We start from the raw sequence: 17,533 nt of genomic DNA on the forward strand, positions 1-17,533 counted from the left end.
TCAGTGGTCACACTAGTATGAGCTTTTCTGGAAGCTTGCAGTATCATGAGTGATGCATCATTGGATTTAGGTCACTCTAAATGGAGCATAAGAGTGTCAGAGTTAGTCAAAAAGCCTGGGTCATTAACAATTGGATGGATACTGTTTCAGAGATGAGTATTTTTACAATAATCTGAATTATATGCTTGTGAGTTTTGACTGTCCACATGCAATCACAGAACAAGATTCTAGTTTATGTTGTTTCTAGTTGAAGTAGACTCTGCACCTGAAAGATGTTGTGATCGAAAGCTGCTTTTTGTTTTAACTTTTGAATGTCTGTCTATGCAACGCATTTCAATAAAAAATTGACTTAAGGCGGGCCTACTTACTAACTTAAGATGTCTAAATAGCAACATTAAATATTTTCTGGGATACGAATAAACACAAACTCTGATTTAGGCTTCAGGCAGAGAATGATTTATGTCTGCAATTTATGAGAGCTTTAAGCCTCAAGTAAATATAAAGGAGTGGTGAAACCAGCTGTGCCCAGTGAGATATCTTGATACACAGCTCTGACTCATCACCTCTCTGTCTCAGATCTTCAAAGCTTCTATGTAAAGGGAACAGATCATCTAATTAGCAAATGGAAACTGTACACTGTACTGTACTGTACTGTTAAATACAGCCAAACATGCAGACAGTGAATAATTAAAGAGAGAGCACAAAGAGAGTAAAAAACGTGTGATTTGTCAATTAAATGATTTGTAGATTGTGTAAATTCAAAAATTCACATTGCTGTTACTGTAAATAAACATATAATTCAATTAATGATGACCATCACTGCCACCTTGTGGTCACTTCAGTTTTTGTATTTGTTTTTTTTAAGAGCCCCAGTAACAGTAAATGTAGGGTAAAGACTTACAGAGCTGCTGTGCTGTATCATATTGAATTTAAGATATAAGCCCTGAGCAGTATAAACAATGGGTGGGGAGCTGACTAAAGCTTATATAATGCTGCTTATGTAATTGTGAGACCCAAGCAAAACTCGCCTGCCACTATTAATAGCCACTCGCAAACAAATAAGTATTTATTTGTACTGATATGGTTCAATAGGAGTCAGTATTTAATATTGTGTTGATGGAGTTTGTTTTTATCTGGCTGTTGTATTTTAACACAATGACGACTGTAATATATTAATAATTAAATTTAAAGCATTGTGATGCAGTGAAGTGGGATCTAATTCAATTTGACACCAAAGGATTTACAATGCAGATACATTGTTTGTTCCCACACCTTTGGCATAACAGTACAAATATTGTTGTATGGGGATAGTGTAAACAGTATCAGCTGAGTGAACCCAAGAACAAGATAGTTGGCTTGCAAATGACAGCTGTAATTCTATCTGCTTCTTATAGATTACAGCAAATTGTTTAATGTGGATCTCATCTCAGATTTGGCGTGTTATTTGCATATGGAGTAGTAAAATGGGATTTGGCATATGGGATTTGTAATTATTTAATACAACAGTGTAGTGTTCATATCTCGTTCAACAAAATAGGAGAACTTGAAAGAAAGAATATTAATAAAACAGTGGGTCTTAAAAAAAACTCCACAATTAAAACAAACATATTTTTTAACATATTTAATGATTTAGATGGTAGATCATACTACCATACTACACTAGTTTTAAATTTTTAAATAATATTTTACTTCTAGAGAGACTGGAAAACTGGGTCGGGCTTTCTGGGGTGGTACTCAAATGGTTCAGGTCATACTTAGAAGGGAGAGGTTATTATGTGAATATAGGAGAGCATAAGTCTAAGTGGACGTCCATGACATGCGGAGTCCCACAAGGCTCAATTCTTGCACCACTCTTGTTTAGCCTGTATATGCTCCCACTAATTCAAATAATGAGAAAGAACCAAATTGCCTATCACAGCTATGCTGATGAGATCTACCTAGCCTTATCTCCAAATGACTATAGCCCTATTGACTCCCTCTGCCAATGCATTGATGAAATTAACAGTTGGATGTGCCAGAACTTTCTTCAGTTAAACAAGGAGAAAACTGAAGTCATTGCATTTGGAAACAAAGATCTCAAGGTGAATGCATACCTTCAAAAATCTTGGGGTGATTCTGGAGACAGACCTTAGTTTTAGTAGTCATGTCAAAGCTAAATCAGCATACTATCATCTCAAAAACATTGCAAGAATTAGATGTTTTGTTTCCAGTCAAGACTTGGAGAAACTTGTTCACGCCTTTGTCACCAGCAGGGTGGACTATTGTAATGGTCTCCTCACCGGCCTTCCCAAGAAAACCATTAGACAGCTGCAGCTCATCCAGAACATAATATAAACCTAACAGACCACTCAGATCATTAGGATCAAGTCAGTTAGAAATACCAAGGGTTCACACAAAACAAGGGGAGTCTGCTTTTAGTTATTATGCTGCCCGCAGTTGGAACCAGCTTCCAGAAGAGATCAGATGTGCTAAAACATTATCCACATTTAAATCCAGACTCAAAACTCATCTGTTTAGCTGTGCATTTGTTGAATGTACAAATATGTATATGTATAATCATTTTCTACTCTTAACTGTTTTAAATTCATTTTAAATAAATTTTATATCACTTTTTAATTCCTTGTTTTTATTGTTGTGATTATAATTTTTTAATGACTATTTCACTTCCTTTTATGTAAAGCACTTTGAATTACCACTGTGTATGAAATGTGCTATATAAATAAACTTGCCTTGCCTTGTCTTGCCTTATCGTTGTTATGCCGATGACATCCAATTGTATATTTCCTTTAGTCCTGATAGACTAAACAAACTGTCCTTTTTGCAAAATTGTTTAGTCTCCATTGATGGATGGCAGACCATTATTTTTGCAACTCAATACAGATAAAACTGAGGTGATGATTATTGCCCCTGACAACATTACCCCTAAGATTAGGCAGGTTATTGGGAGTCAATCATCCTCTGACTGCAGAAATTTGGGTGTCATTTTTGACAGATCTTTATGTTTTAACATGTTTTAAAAGTCTGTAGTTTGCTCATGTTTTTTTCCATCTCAGGAACATTGGTAAGATTAAAAAAAGAGATGGAGATGCTCGTTCATGCCTTTATCTCTTCACGATTGGGCTATTGCAATGTTCTGTACACTGTTTAAACAAATCTACTAGTTGTGCAGAATGCAGCTGTAAGGCTTTTGACTAGGACCAGCAGGAGGTCCCACATTACTCCCATGCTTAAGGCCATTTCATTGGCTTCCTGTGGATTCTAGAGTGAATTTTAAAAATGTTGGTTATTACTTACAGAGCTCTGCATGGTCAGACACCCATTTATATCCAGACCAGGATCTATTACATGTACACTCCCCTAGCCGGTCTTTGAGGTCTTCTGGCCTAGACCATTGAACATGTATGTTTTAAGACAAAAGTGGACTGTGCTTTTTGTGTTGTGGCTAAGGCTCTGGAACTCGCTTCCTTTCACACTGAGAATTAAGGGTTCTGTAGAATCTTTATAAAAAAACTAAATTAAAAAAAAACTTTTTTGACAAGCTTTTAATTAACAATATGGTTTGGCTGTTATTGAATTTTGTGGTATTTGTACAGCGGGTATTTAATTTGTTTTGATAGCCTATTATTTTTTTTACTGTAACCCATTGGCAGAGAGCCGCTACAAACTGACGCAATTTTAAGATCATAGACTACATCAGGGGTAGTCAATTAATACAGAGTTGTATATTGTTTATATTTATTTGTGATAAAACCCATTAAAAGTGTCCAGCAGACAAAGATCCACTCTCTGTGCAGAGGATTTTAGTTTGACATGAATTTATCCAAATGAAACACTGATGACTAGTTGATGATTCCGTCGCACGTCGATGACAATCAAGCAAACAGGTTTGGGCAAGACCGTGGAATGTTGCACAATCGGTTAGTGTACCGCCGTGACGCAGGGTCCCGTAAGTTTAAGTCTTTAAAACTAATACGTAGCAAACTAACTGTACCACGCTGTGCTTTCACACCCACTCCCTCTGCTCACTCCGCCCAGGAACCGTCAGTTTATAGAAGGAAGCGCTGAGGCATCAGAGAGAAGGATTGCTTGAGTGCCAGCTGATCAGAAGTGAAGATGGCTGAGGGAAAACTAGGTGCCAACATTGGGGGCAACATCGGCGCGGGAGCTGGCATCCTGGCCAAACGCTTTCAGAAATCAATGAACCGAGCGCAAGAGAAGGTAGGTGGGGTTTTTTGAGTTCAGGACCTTGGCTCTCATGTTATGCTGCTCTGGGTGTGTATTTTGTCTGTGGGTATCCAACATATCTGCTCCAAAATTGTTTAGAGGCCTAATGAAAAATGGTACAAATGTTCACAAGATATGTAAATACAGTGTCAGTTGTTATAGCTGTTTCAAATGAAATTGTGTGAACACAAAGACTACCACTTCCTGCCCTCAATCACTTCCTCCCTAGGCTCACCTCCTCTTCTAGAGTTTACTCTGTAGTAGACTGCACACTGTTTCTTAAGTTAAAACATACATTTTCTTACATTTTGGAACTTTTATGTTTGCTAAATACTTCCTTTGAGCATTTCTGATCTTTCCTCATCACAAGGAACAATAGCTGTAACTGATATTTCAAGAATAAACGTGGAACCGCTTGACGAGTCGTATTTCAGTGGCCATACAGTGACAACTCTTGTTCCTCTGCTGGATATCGTGTCTGAGTCTGACAGTTCTTGTCTGAAATGATTGACCGGTAGTGGGTCTTCTCAGTGTAATTGTGTTGTTTGTAGGTCCTGCAGAAGCTGGGGAAAACCATGGAGACAAAAGATGAGCAGTTTGAGGAGTACTCTGCCAACTTGAACAAACAGCAGGTACTTTGACGGTATATGTCTGAGAGAACGACAAGCATGCACCCACACGTGGGCTGTAGGTCACAGTAGATTTTGTTACCTCAAGCAAGCCACAGACTATTAAATGAGGCCACTCAATATTGGACACTGCTGTTTTTTTAAAGGGACTGCATTGGATGAGTTGTGTTGTATGAACATGGACAGAATCATCATTGAAAGTAGCACAGGAAACTCCACCTTTAGAAAATGTCAATATGTGACTTGCTGTATAGTAGCAGAGGCCGACCTTTTCTGCCTCTTTTCTGTACCGTTTATACTGTCAGCCAACCCAGGAAGCCCTTTTAAAATGCTATTTTTGTTTAGTACCACATTTTTTTTATTAACACTAACAAACTTTCTCATATTAGACTAGTGTTGACCTAGTTTCTCACTTATCAACTTTACATCCTATTCCATGTCCTGGATGCATCTTACCACTGAGAATATATTGCATTTGTTTAATGATGGTAGATAGTTTTACACTCTATAGATGCAATCAAATCAACATAATGATTTAAGAGCTTTCTTCTTTAAACCATAAATAAAAAACTTCTTGAAAAATATAGAATGTTTTTATATATATTTAAAGAACAACATAGAACAGCTTTAATTACTTTCAATAGTAATCTCCATGACATTTGAAAGTACATAAAAATGCGAAGGAAGTACTTTCCTTACCACCTACACATTTTCTATTTTGATTCTGAATTTCCATTTCCAAAAAGATGCCTATTAATGTCTTTAATACACATTTTAAAATGCACTTGACAATATAGGTATCAAAAATATTTACAATAATGATACTTAAACCTTTTGCCTTTAGACAACGTCAAATTATTTTCTCTTTCCAGACAGATGGCATCAGACTCTATAAGGATGTTAAATCTTACTACAATGCTGTTAAAGGTACTGTCACACTCAAGTTGATCAAGTACAGCCATTTATTTTAATAATGAATTTTTAAAATTGACATTTGCTGATTGAATCTTGTTTTCAATCTTAATATTTGTTTCAAAAAGTATTCAGAGAATAGCACCGTTTATAATTGCTTGCTAATTGTGCTTGGATGTCATTGTGGTTGGCCTGTAGGCTGCTGGGTGAGTGTGAAAGTGAGATGGTGTCTCGTTCTTGGCAAAGTTGACAAAAATAGTCTTGGTTGTGTTTTTTCTGATTCAGCATTTGGGGAAGTGAATGTCTCTTATTAATGGAAGTGAAAATGCTTATTGTGTAAACGTCTACAAGAATAATTGATGCTTCCACTTGAATTGCCCAGATGTCAGTTTGCAGAGGCTTATGAAAATATGAAGGAGAGACTGAGATTGAGGAAGACGCAAGGTGTTTGTGGTCTTGTTGCTCAAACCATACGCATAGTTTTGATGGAAACCATCAGGTCACTGCTTGTGTTTTTAGCCCCCATGTGTTCTAAAAGGATGAAATAGTTGTCGGTATCTAAAATCAGTGATAAATCTCTGAATTTTGCTTTCTAAAAATTTTAAAAGTAACTACTAGAAATGTTTATTATTTTTCCTTATACTAAACCATATAAAAGTCATAGGTTTGATTCTCAGAAAATGTGTATGAAGATTCTTTTTTTTTTTTTTTTTTACAATCTGGACTGTACATTGAAAACAATTATTAATCTAATAAATTTCCATCAAGTGATGTATGTTTCTCAGTGCTTGATGAATACTTTTAAAAACTTCAGATACTCATGGATCAATTTCATAATTTCTTGCTAATACAGTCTTATCTCTGTAACTTGTAATGACTTGTCATGGATAGATACAGAGTTTTAGAACTATTGCCAAATTGTGTAACAGTTTAAAAACAATTTGTCACGTGATGTTTTGTATACTCCTTGTTTCTCAGTGATGCACGAATCATCCAAACGCCTGTCCCAGACTCTCAAAGATATCTATGAACCAGACTGGCATGGTGTAGAAGACCTGACTGTTATAATGGAGGTAAACCAGGCCTTTTTTGTGATATTTAATAGTAAAAATGGCTCTATTCTCCTTGCTTTCATCATCTCTCTGGCTTTATATTACAGAGTGAGGATCTCTTGTGGAATGACTATGAGGAAAAGCTGAGCGATCAAGTTGTTCGAACAATGGAGAATTATACCGGACAGTTCCAAGATGTCAAAGTTCGTAAAATTGCTTCTTAATGGACCTGAATAGGCTAAAACGACTGCAGTTATTTATTCACTATCTATAGTCTAGGTCTGTTCAGTGTGTTTTTGCAAGGTTGTCAGGGTTAGTGTGTAAGGACTGTGTTAGCTGAAGTTTTCTCATGCCTTTTAATACTGAAAATACTTAATAATAGTTATATATATATATATTTATATTTATTCGTTACAGCTTTAATTTACAGTGATAACACCTTGGTACTTTGATATAGGCCTATTTCATGGTGTTGAATTAATAGCAAATTCATTTGGTGTTTACATGGTATTTGAAAATCAATTCTTAAAAAGTTACTGTAGCTTTAATTTTTTTCTAATATTGTGATCTTACAGGAAAGAGTGGCTAAACGAGGAAGGAAGCTGGTTGACTACGATTCAGCTCGACATCATCTGGAGGCACTGCAGAACTCCAAGAAGAGAGATGAGGCCAAAATATCAAAGGTCAAATCACATTTTGTCATTTAAATATCCCATTTTATAATTGTTTATGGTTATAGTTCAACTAAATTGTTTGACCGTTGGTGATGTTTCTTTTTAGGCTGAGGAGGAGTTCAATAAATCACAGGAGGTATTTGAAGACATTAACAAGGAGTTGAGAGAGGAGCTGCCTGTTCTTTATCAAAGGTTAGTACAGCTTTATTAACAAAAATGAAACTTAAATGCATTCAGACAATACCTTCCTGTCACTGAGGTACTGTGGTGGCACAAATAATAATGTAACTTCTTTTGGTTGAACTCTGTTCCTGCTTTCAGCCGTATAAGCTGCTACGTCACCATGTTCCAGAACATCTCAAACCTACGTGATGTCTTCTACAAGGAAATGAGTATGGTAAGAATGTAACATTTGTGTTTTATTAACATTAACTCATTAAACTTAAAGGGATAGTTCACCCAAAAATACAAATTCTGTCATTAATTACTCATCCTCATGTCATTCCAAACCCGTAAGACCTTTGTCTGTCTTGGGAACACAAATTAAGATATTTTTGATGAAATCCAAGAGCTTTCTGACCCTGCACAGACAGTAACGCAACTGACACGTTCAAGACCCAGAAAGGTAATAAGAACATTGTTAAAATAGTCCATGTGACATCAGTGGTTCAACCTTAATTATATGAAGCTACAAGAATACTTTTTGAGTGCAAAGAAAACATAAATTACAACTTTATTCAACAATTTCTTCTCTTCCGTGTCAGTCTTCGCCTCACGTTCATGAGAGTACCACAACGCATGTGTGTGGTGCTGCTGCTGATGTAGTAGCTGCATGGTCTATTTTAACGATGTCCTTACTACATTTCTGGGCCTTGAACGTGCCAGTTGTGTTGCTGTCTATGCAGATTTCATCAAAAATATCCTAATTTGTGTTACGAAGATGAATGAAGGTTTTACAGGTTTGGAACAACATGACGATGAGTAACTAATGACAGAATTTTCATTTTTGGGTGAACTATCCCTTTAAAAACTCAGTGTGACTCAAGATTTATTTTCAAGTAACATTGTTTAATGTTTAATGAGTTCATTGTTGCTGATTGACAATTTAATATCTTGTTTCAGTTGAATCATAACATTTATAACGTGATGAAGAAGCTTGAAGATCAGCACTCCACCAAACCTTTCATCGTCAAAGGCCTTAACAGGTAATGTCTGTATCTGCAAATAATTAATGTCTATAAAGATCTACAGTGGCCTAAAAGTTTAAACTGTTGAGCCATACTTACAATGTATAAATGGCATTACATAAAATAAGAAAATGTTTAAAGAGAGCAAAAGCACTTTTCCAGAAAAACATTTCACAAAATATTTGAGAGTAAAGCATATGTACAATTTGTTTTTACCAGCTTAATGGAACATGATGAATATCATACATCTATGATTACTCATTACCTGATAAATGAGGTGTGAATTTAAAAAAAATGTAGTAAAATAAATGTAGTTTTATTTTAAGTTAAATAAAAGTAAAAAAAAAAAAAAATGTAGAAGTTAAATTAATCAAAAGTGACAGTGAAGATGTTTATATTGTAATAAAACATTTGTTTCAAATAAATGCTGTTGTTTTTTTTTTACTTTGAAAGAATCCTGATAAACGTTTTCAACATGATGATGATGATAATAATAATAATAATAAATGTTTCTCAAATCCGCATATTTGCTTAATAAATTACAGTATATTTGAATGCATTAAAATAGTTAATAGTAAAACTTTTATTAATATTTCACAGTATTATAAATAGAGATTTCTTTAAAACCTAAAAATCCCAAACTTTTGAATGGTAGTGTACTTTATACATCCTTTAAAATAACACTGGCACAAGTTGGTTATATCAAATTGCAAAAGTGGCAAATGATTCAAGATTTCCCCTTTGGGAAATAACGTGTATTGAATTGAATAGAATTTTCTTTGTTTAGAGCTACCACTTGATTGTAAGTGTATATTAAGTGCTCAAATACATTTTATATTGCATGTGAGCAGGAAGACATTTGTACCAATTAAAGGCAAATCTAAGAATTGTCTCATGTCATTGCCTCAATGAATCTTGCTCTTTATTGTCTTTTTATATGCCTTGTTTTTTCTTCCTCTTGTGACTAGTTCAAAGTCAAAGAAGAGAAAGTCTGTTACGATCTCTGCCCCCATCCCCTGTAACACCGCCTTCCCTCCTGATCATCCGGCCATTAGCAAGCTCAGCATGCCCAACACCCTCACGCACACGGACACACGCTCAGACACTCCCTCAAAGAGTACAGGAAGCACAGCATCTGAAATATCAGACTCGGAGTCGAACTCTTTTGACAGTGAACCTGACACACCCAAGCGGCAGTCTTTGTGTTCTGAGGGTGAAGGGGTTCGGTCTGAGGGAGCCAATGAAAACGCATCAGAAACTACCAATGATGAGTCTGTGCAAGCGAACGGCCAGGAACATCAAGATTCAGTGTCAGCTGCTGAGCATAGAGAAGAGGAGGAAACTATATCAGTAGCAGCATCAGAAGAAACCCATCATGCATCTACAGATGGAGACAATGAGGATAAGCCCTTATCAGACGCCCAAGACAAAACTGCACCAGCCCCAACTCCTCGAAGATCTAGCGCCTCCAAGAAAGATGAAGGAGAGACTGATCAAAATGCATCGAGATGCAGTGAAGATGTGAAAGTCCAAGAGTATGAAAATCCTCCCTGCTTCCTCTATAAGGTGCAGTGTCTTTGGAAGTTTTGATTTGTCTTTGTGTAATCATTTGTGTTTGTTTTGATTTTTTTTTTCTTCTTTTTTTTTTCAGGCTGTTGCTTTGCAGAATCAAGACTCAGATGAAGGTGTGCTTCTACTGTTTGAAAAGGGAGATGTGATCCTTACATATGTCGATGAAGAAGAAGAAAAGGTGAGTTATATACAGAGTAGGCATAATGTTGTATTGCACAGCAGTTTAAGGGTTTTCCTAACTTGAGTTTCTTGCAGCTAGGAACAAAGCTTGAAATCGAAAAGTTGGTGGTTCCGTCACCATTAAATAAACCCTTGTGTAAGATTTTTAATACTTTTATTCAGCAAGGATGGATTGATCAACAGTGATAGTAAAGATATTTTTTAATGTTTCAGATACTTCTATTTTAAAAACAATACTGTTCTTTTGGACCATCAAAGAATCCTGAAAAAATATATCACAGTTTCCACAAAAACATTAAGCAGCACATTGATAATAAGAAATGTTTCTTGAGCACCAAATCAGCATATTAGAATGATTTCTGAAGGATCATGTGACACTGAAGACTGGAGTAATAGCTGCTGAAAATTCAGCTTTACCATCACAGGAATAAATTCAAATATAAAACAATTCATTCTTTTTATTTTCCAAATTTATTACCTGAATAATTGCTTTCCATTTATGGCTCATTCATGCATTCATATATTCACACTTGCCAAGTCATGTTCATTCCCAGAAACTAGTCGTGTTTGGCTTCGACTTCAAACCTAGTGCGCTGTGCCATGTTGAAATAGGATTTTAGAGCTGTGGCTGTGGGGAAGTTATCAACCAATAACTTAAATGGACTACATTAGTGTTTTCTTTGTCCTTTTTTGTAAATTTGTTCATATTATTATTTCTTCTTTTATTGCTATTAGCTTTTATGAATAATTCATTGTTCATTCTAAGATATCAGTTTGTATTCTATTGCTCATCAACATTTTTGTAATGTTGTGGAAATATTATATTGCAGCCGGAGGGCACTGTATGGGGTGTGAGAGAGCAGGACTGGATCCAGTACAAGGATCTAACACTTCTCTCTGGCATTGTCGAGGAGGCCATGATCCAGCGCATCACCTCTGATTAAGACATGTCATGAAGTGGGGGACACAGGATGGCATGTGAAGCAAAGGTCCCTTAAGTGCCTATTTGAGGCCCTCATGACTGGAAATTGTAATATGAACTCTGTCTGCCCTTTCCTCTAGACACGAAAGACACTCTGACTTTTTCAGTGTACGGTGTCTTTACAACTTCCTGATGTAGCCTTAAGACTGCAGACAGCTGCGCAGTCTTGTTTTCACATTTTCTTCATGTCTTTTATAGATCTTAATATTGATCACTCGATTTATATATCATTCATAGTTTTGCAGTTGTGTCTTCACTGTTCATTTGCATGAATGTACCCACATATTGTGTGTCAGTAAAAATAGTTTATGCAAAAATATTTCAAAAACATTTTCTAAGTAACGAGTATTAAAACACTTTTTATGTGGCTGTTCCAATGGTCTCTTCTTTCTGTGTTTGTTAACAATGTAATATTGATGTCTATGTTGTTTCTCACATATCTCAGTGTTAAGATTGACTACCAAGATTTTCAAAATGTTTACGGGACCCAATAAAATGTATTACTGTGAAACTGCTCTCTTAAATGTACAGAGAACATATATTATTGTTTTTTTCTACAATAAAGTTGACAACTGTAAAAAGTTGATATATACTGATTTATTGTATGTCCAGTGCTCAAAATGCAAGTTTTTTTTTTCTTTCATGAACTTGATTTTCTTTATTACAAATAAAATACAATAGGCAGTGTTGCTATTACACAAGTAGCAGTTAAGCTAAAATGTATTGACTGTTTTAGTATACTGATACTACTAAACCACTAAAATAAGTTAGAATGAGAAACCGTGTATGACCGTACCAAATTTCCATAGTTGTATCATTGTAGCAATAGCTTAAGAAACTATGGTAATTTCCTTTTTTGTTAAGGCTGGGACTAGAAGAAATGAACAGTGTAAACCTACTGACAAAACGCGCTGTACACATCTGTCGGCCGTTTTGTAGGAACTAAAGCTATTGTTTAACGTTTTAGTGACATCTAGTGGACACTAATAGAATTTGCATATAGTTTTGTACACATTTGCTTAAATATTTTAAGGAGTCTATGAAAAAAGTGTAATATCATTGAATACAATAAATAGAATAAATATAAGCTTATATAAACCAGAAGCTTCTATTAAAAATACTACCACTAGCTCTATTTCGAAGTCCCACATATAAATTATATTAACCCATAAGAACCCATACCAGTTTCTCCTTATAGGAAAATTATGGGGCATATAAAACAGACCAAATAGACCACTTATAACATGTTTCTGCAGTTGTTTTTGAAATACAACCCCTCCTTGTGAAAGATCTGTAATGTTACATGTATATGACACTGGGCATTTATGATAAATTTTTCATGTTGCATATATGTTACATTGGGCGTTTATTTCTCAATTTAAAACATTACATTTTATATATTTTTTTCTGTTTATTTGCTTTTCCACAACATATATCAAAACGATTACTTTTCTGGGAAGATAAAACAAAAACCTTTTTCAGAAGTAATATAGTTTTTGTGTTTTATTTGCTTTGCCACAACATATTTCAAAACCACATAACTGTGACCATTACATTTTACAACAACTCTTTTGTAACATATCAAAATTCTACCTTTTCAGGTATATGGTTTAACCAGAAATTAATTTTTAGATTTTTTAGAATTTTTTTTTTTTTTTTTCACAACTTGAAAATGTGCAAACTGAATAAAAATAAATAACTACCTTACACTGGAGGTCAACATGTTAAACATGTACGTAGATTTGTTGAAATATGCTTTGAAATGAGCAGCAGAATATATATAACACTAAAATAATTGAATCAGCTAAATTAATTGAGCAGCTCATTACCATTTTTAACCAGACAGGATACCATTTTGGAAATGTTGCCATGGCAACAAAAAATGCACACATTGTCACATGACTGAACCTGGGCGTTCATTATATATCACTTAGGGACTTCCTGAATTGAAAGTGAGGGATAATGCTTTAAAAAGACCTTTCCAGATATTCACCAGTGTTTGTGACACCCGCGTCAACGTGGGTTCTTATACCACTAAAGCTTTCATCTACTTTCATCACTACCGCATTTACTGTCACTGATACAACTACGACTAAAAAAGAAAGTAAACTTAATCTTAATCATAAATTTACTGTTTCTCACATTACATCATTTGGCATCGTTCTAATCTTAAGATTCGCTTGATGTTGTTACATATCATTTTTGGAACATTATAGTTCATCAAGTGTGTTTGAGAGACGTGTCGTTTTCATCCATACCTGAAGGGGTCGCTGTTCTCTGTTAAACGGACGCATAATTTCACTTTTGCTCTTGTGCTGTACCTCGGCGAAGAGCAACAATAACACACAGCGGATTATGGAGCAGTAAATGTGTATTGATCGTTTGAGGCGGTCTTACTTTCCTTCATAAAACTTCGGTGAATGACATTTCATCACTAGTTGCTGTTGCTGCAGCTGGATCAGCGCTGTCTCCAGGTCAAAAGAGCGGATGCTCCGTAACAACTATTTTTAGTAACTGGATAGTTCTTTGTTGTTTAGGGGATTTCTAAATAATATTTTCCTTAATTCATTCAGGTGTGGAATTGACGGCAAGAATGGCGATCAAAAAGACCTATATAAGCGTGGGCTACTCGTGTGTCGGGGTGTTGGTGGGATTTTCGGCGTTTCTAGTGTGGAACATCGCTTACAAACAGCCTTGGACAGCCGCGATGGGTGGATTATCAGGTAAAATTTTTGTCTGTGTTTCAAATGTAGGTGAGCTGCCTACCTAGACAGCATTTTTGGCCATCATAGACTCGCCTATGCAACGCGCCTATGATGCCTAAATATTGTGTAAATTGGCAAATCTCTAGTTTTAGGACACGGAGAAATGCATTTAAAATAAATATTGCTGCTAATTTTCCTTTTTTTGAGGCTATAATCGGGGAGTAAATTGGGGCACTTAAAAGTCCTGTATCCTTTCTAGCTCTAAAATGTGGAACTTTACAAGCAACTAAAATGTTAAAATGTTTATTCCTGCATAATGCATGGATAAATAATTTCATTCCGTTTTTTCTGTAAGGTAACTATTTCTTTATTTGTTATTTAATTGTCAAGCTGCACAAGAAATGTTATATTTTAATCTATAAAATTCTGCTGCTATTTTTATCAGTTTTAGTGCAAGGGTTAAAAACTGTGTCCACTATGTAAATTATGAACATGTTTGTTGGATAAACTATTGATAAATGCAGGTTTAATACACTAAATATCTAACCCTCGCGTGTTAGTGAGTAGTTAACAAATGAGTTTAATTTTGCCGGAGTAGCTTACACATTGTTATTGTTAGTACAGAAGTAGTTATCAAACTTTGTGTGTAATATGGACAATGTAGCATAAAATGCTACACCAAACCTTTTCCATTTTTAATAACAGTAACACATTTTATAATGAAAAATGTACCCACATTTTTTTAGATGAAAAAAGAGGGATCACCAAATACTTATATACATGACGTTACAAGATTTTTACTTTTGCTCAGAACGGATGCATTAAATTGGTCAAAAGTGACAGTAAGTACTTTTACATTAACAAAAGACTGCACAGCTGTCAAAACATTAAAAAAACATTCAACATGTTCATTGAGTTTTGCAGAAACAGCCAGAAGCTGGCCTGACAACTTAATTGTTTCCAAATCTAAATTATATTTGTCCAATATATTGGTGTTTGGTATGAGAAGGGTATGACACCTTTAACTTAACAAATACAGGCAAAAGCTTTGTGATTTTGGCCTCACTAAATGTCCGTTCCTCAGTGCACTTTGATCCGTCACTGTGCTCTTTGAGTTTGTGTTGTACTTTGAGAAGTGCACTTTGGTCAGTCTAGTTTCTGCTGCAAATGAATGGCTTGATTTTGCTGATTTTTGGTGTGTTTAGTTACTATTAGACTGTTGATCAATCACATGTCCATTAACTATTTCAACACATTTTTGGTTAAAAATGATAAAGCAAAGTATATTTCAGAACCGGTCACTGCTATAAATCACCATTTTTGCACTTCACTTAAATGGTCCTGCAGTGTGTACACAGTCCGCTATGTGTAAGGGCACAAAAACAGCATTTATAATAATTATACAACAATTATAAAGCATTTCACACTGCTTGAAATGTCACATGAACTAGCCTATTATTTATAGTGTTGTTGTTTTATGAGAGCAAATGAAAAGTGTGACTATAGTAAATGCCCTACCCACATACACCGCTGTGTTTTAAATGGAAATATGGTGGTGTTGGTCAGGGAGAGTGTACTTTGTTGTGTAATATCACAAAACGCTCTTCTGCAAATCTAACAGCACATGCAGAACGGAGAGAAAATAGCACTGTCAAAAGAATCAAACAGGAACACAGCAGTTTACATGCATGTGAGAATGACAAAGCAATAATAAATGCAGAGTCATGGATTCAGTCACACATGCAAAACCAGTACACTATAATAATAATAATAAATTTTCCAAAGATTATTGGAGTATGTTTTATCAGAAAATACCATTTCTTTTTTTCTAATTCAAATTGTCTATTTTAATTCAATGTTACTTGTCGTTTCTTTTGTGGTTGTTTAATATTTACTGGTAATTTCTGATTGAAAATGGTCAGTTTATGTGTTTTGAATTTTCTATTGCTCACTGTGTTTATGTATTTCTCCAGGTGTTTTGGCACTATGGGCTCTGGTCACACACATAATGTACCTTCAGGACTACTGGAGAACATGGTTAAAGGGACTGAAGTTCTTCCTGGTCATAGGCGTCATTTTCTCTGTGTTGTCCATCATGGCGTTCATCTCTTTCCTCTGTGTTGCCATCTCCCGCAAACAATGTGAGTAGAGATCTGTTCTGAAGCTCACAAAACTCATGAATGCTTGGCTTTAAATTGTATTAGTAGCATTTAGGTGTGAAGGAAAGTGTTTATCATATCAGTCTCATATGATGTGGATGTCAGGACATTAAACTTTAAAAACTGTTTTGCTCTCTCCTTGTGTGTGTGTGTGTGTGTGTGTGTGTGTGTGTCTACAGCTCTCAAAGATCCCACCAGTCTGTATCTGTCATGTGTGTGGAGCTTCATGAGTTTAAAGTGGGCGTTCCTGCTGGCCCTCTATTCTCATCGATATCGCAAAGAATTTGCGGACATCTCCATCCTCAGTGACTTTTAAATATACACACTCGTGCCCACAGACAAACAAGTAAATAAGTGTACAACATGCTTGGCTGATACCATTTAAAATGGACCAGGAACACTCAACGAGGATCATTAGTCTTTTTAGTATATTAAGACATTAGAGTACCATTTCTCTCTCTTTATGCTATTGTCTGTCCAGGATGAAGGATGTCATCAGTCTTTTTAAATTTTGGACTTTTTAATATCTATGATCAAAATCTACATCTCTGAGCTTTTCAGTATGTATGGTTTATACTTTGCATTTCTGAATGAGGTATTAAGAGGAGTCTTTTGTCTTTCTCCTTGCTGCCATTCTTTTGAATGTCTCACTATGGGATAAGGATAAGTGATTGGTTTTTGTTAAGCTGATGTGTTTTTAGCATTTAGGTAACTATCTGTTGGTTTTTAAAATAAGCACTTTATTGTCTATAAAATGTGGTATAATCAATCACAAAACTTGTTCCTGTGTGGATCTTTTGAGGCTTTACTGGTGAGGGATATGTTATGTGGAAAGCCCAAATTATCTACTTGTTTGTACTTTTATGACCCCAAAGCATTTGAGATCAACAACCAGCACACATTTGAATGAAATGAATGATTTTTGTAGCTTTTTTTTTCTTCACAAGATAAACAGGGTTGGAGGTTTTTATGTCTGTCACCTGTTGTATTGTTGAGTGTTTGTTAATAATAAATAAGTATAATTTCACTCAGATAATACTGCATGCATTTGTCTTGTTATATTAAGTTGAGCTCTTTATATTTACACAAAACATACTGTTAAAATGTGATTTTTGCTTTTGCCTTACATATCAGGCAAATTTGTGAACATATCCATTATATTGTATTATGAAATCAATAACTTTATGTATTTGTCAGTGACCCATTAATAAAATAACCTGATACCTGACACATGCTTCTTGATTTCAAAACAAAAGT

General features: G+C 35.2%; 2 protein-coding genes across 2 annotated transcripts; both read left to right on the forward strand.

Moving 5' to 3' along the window:
• Positions 1 to 3,794: 3,794 nt before the first annotated feature.
• Positions 3,795 to 11,998, forward strand: bin2b (bridging integrator 2b). The gene is made up of 13 exons (XM_058780271.1): positions 3,795 to 3,946; positions 4,036 to 4,218; positions 4,776 to 4,856; positions 5,726 to 5,780; positions 6,744 to 6,838; positions 6,925 to 7,020; positions 7,393 to 7,500; positions 7,598 to 7,683; positions 7,813 to 7,888; positions 8,614 to 8,696; positions 9,647 to 10,244; positions 10,330 to 10,428; positions 11,261 to 11,998. The coding sequence occupies exons 2-13, from the start codon at positions 4,114 to 4,116 to the stop codon at positions 11,372 to 11,374; spliced, it is 1,596 nt and encodes a 531-aa protein (XP_058636254.1). The 5' UTR covers positions 3,795 to 3,946; positions 4,036 to 4,113; the 3' UTR covers positions 11,375 to 11,998.
• A 1,505-nt stretch (positions 11,999 to 13,503) lies between these two features.
• slc48a1b (solute carrier family 48 member 1b) lies at positions 13,504 to 17,498 on the forward strand. The gene is made up of 4 exons (XM_058779923.1): positions 13,504 to 13,886; positions 13,986 to 14,135; positions 16,091 to 16,258; positions 16,456 to 17,498. The coding sequence occupies exons 2-4, from the start codon at positions 14,006 to 14,008 to the stop codon at positions 16,590 to 16,592; spliced, it is 435 nt and encodes a 144-aa protein (XP_058635906.1). The 5' UTR covers positions 13,504 to 13,886; positions 13,986 to 14,005; the 3' UTR covers positions 16,593 to 17,498.
• Positions 17,499 to 17,533: the final 35 nt, after the last annotated feature.

Source organism: Onychostoma macrolepis, chromosome 06, assembly GCF_012432095.1.
Source record: "Onychostoma macrolepis isolate SWU-2019 chromosome 06, ASM1243209v1, whole genome shotgun sequence".
NCBI classification, from domain to species: domain Eukaryota; kingdom Metazoa; phylum Chordata; class Actinopteri; order Cypriniformes; family Cyprinidae; genus Onychostoma; species Onychostoma macrolepis.

Coding starts and splice junctions, on each gene's coding strand:
- bin2b (XM_058780271.1), top strand. CDS start 4,114: ATGGCTGAGGGAAAACTAGGTGCCAACATTGGGGGCAACATCGGCGCG. Junction 5,781..6,743: donor TTACTACAATGCTGTTAAAG/GTACTGTCACAC, acceptor CTTGTTTCTCAG/TGATGCACGAATCATCCAAA. Junction 7,501..7,597: donor ATGAGGCCAAAATATCAAAG/GTCAAATCACAT, acceptor GTTTCTTTTTAG/GCTGAGGAGGAGTTCAATAA.
- slc48a1b (XM_058779923.1), top strand. CDS start 14,006: ATGGCGATCAAAAAGACCTATATAAGCGTGGGCTACTCGTGTGTCGGG. Junction 14,136..16,090: donor CGCGATGGGTGGATTATCAG/GTAAAATTTTTG, acceptor GTATTTCTCCAG/GTGTTTTGGCACTATGGGCT. Junction 16,259..16,455: donor TGCCATCTCCCGCAAACAAT/GTGAGTAGAGAT, acceptor GTGTGTCTACAG/CTCTCAAAGATCCCACCAGT.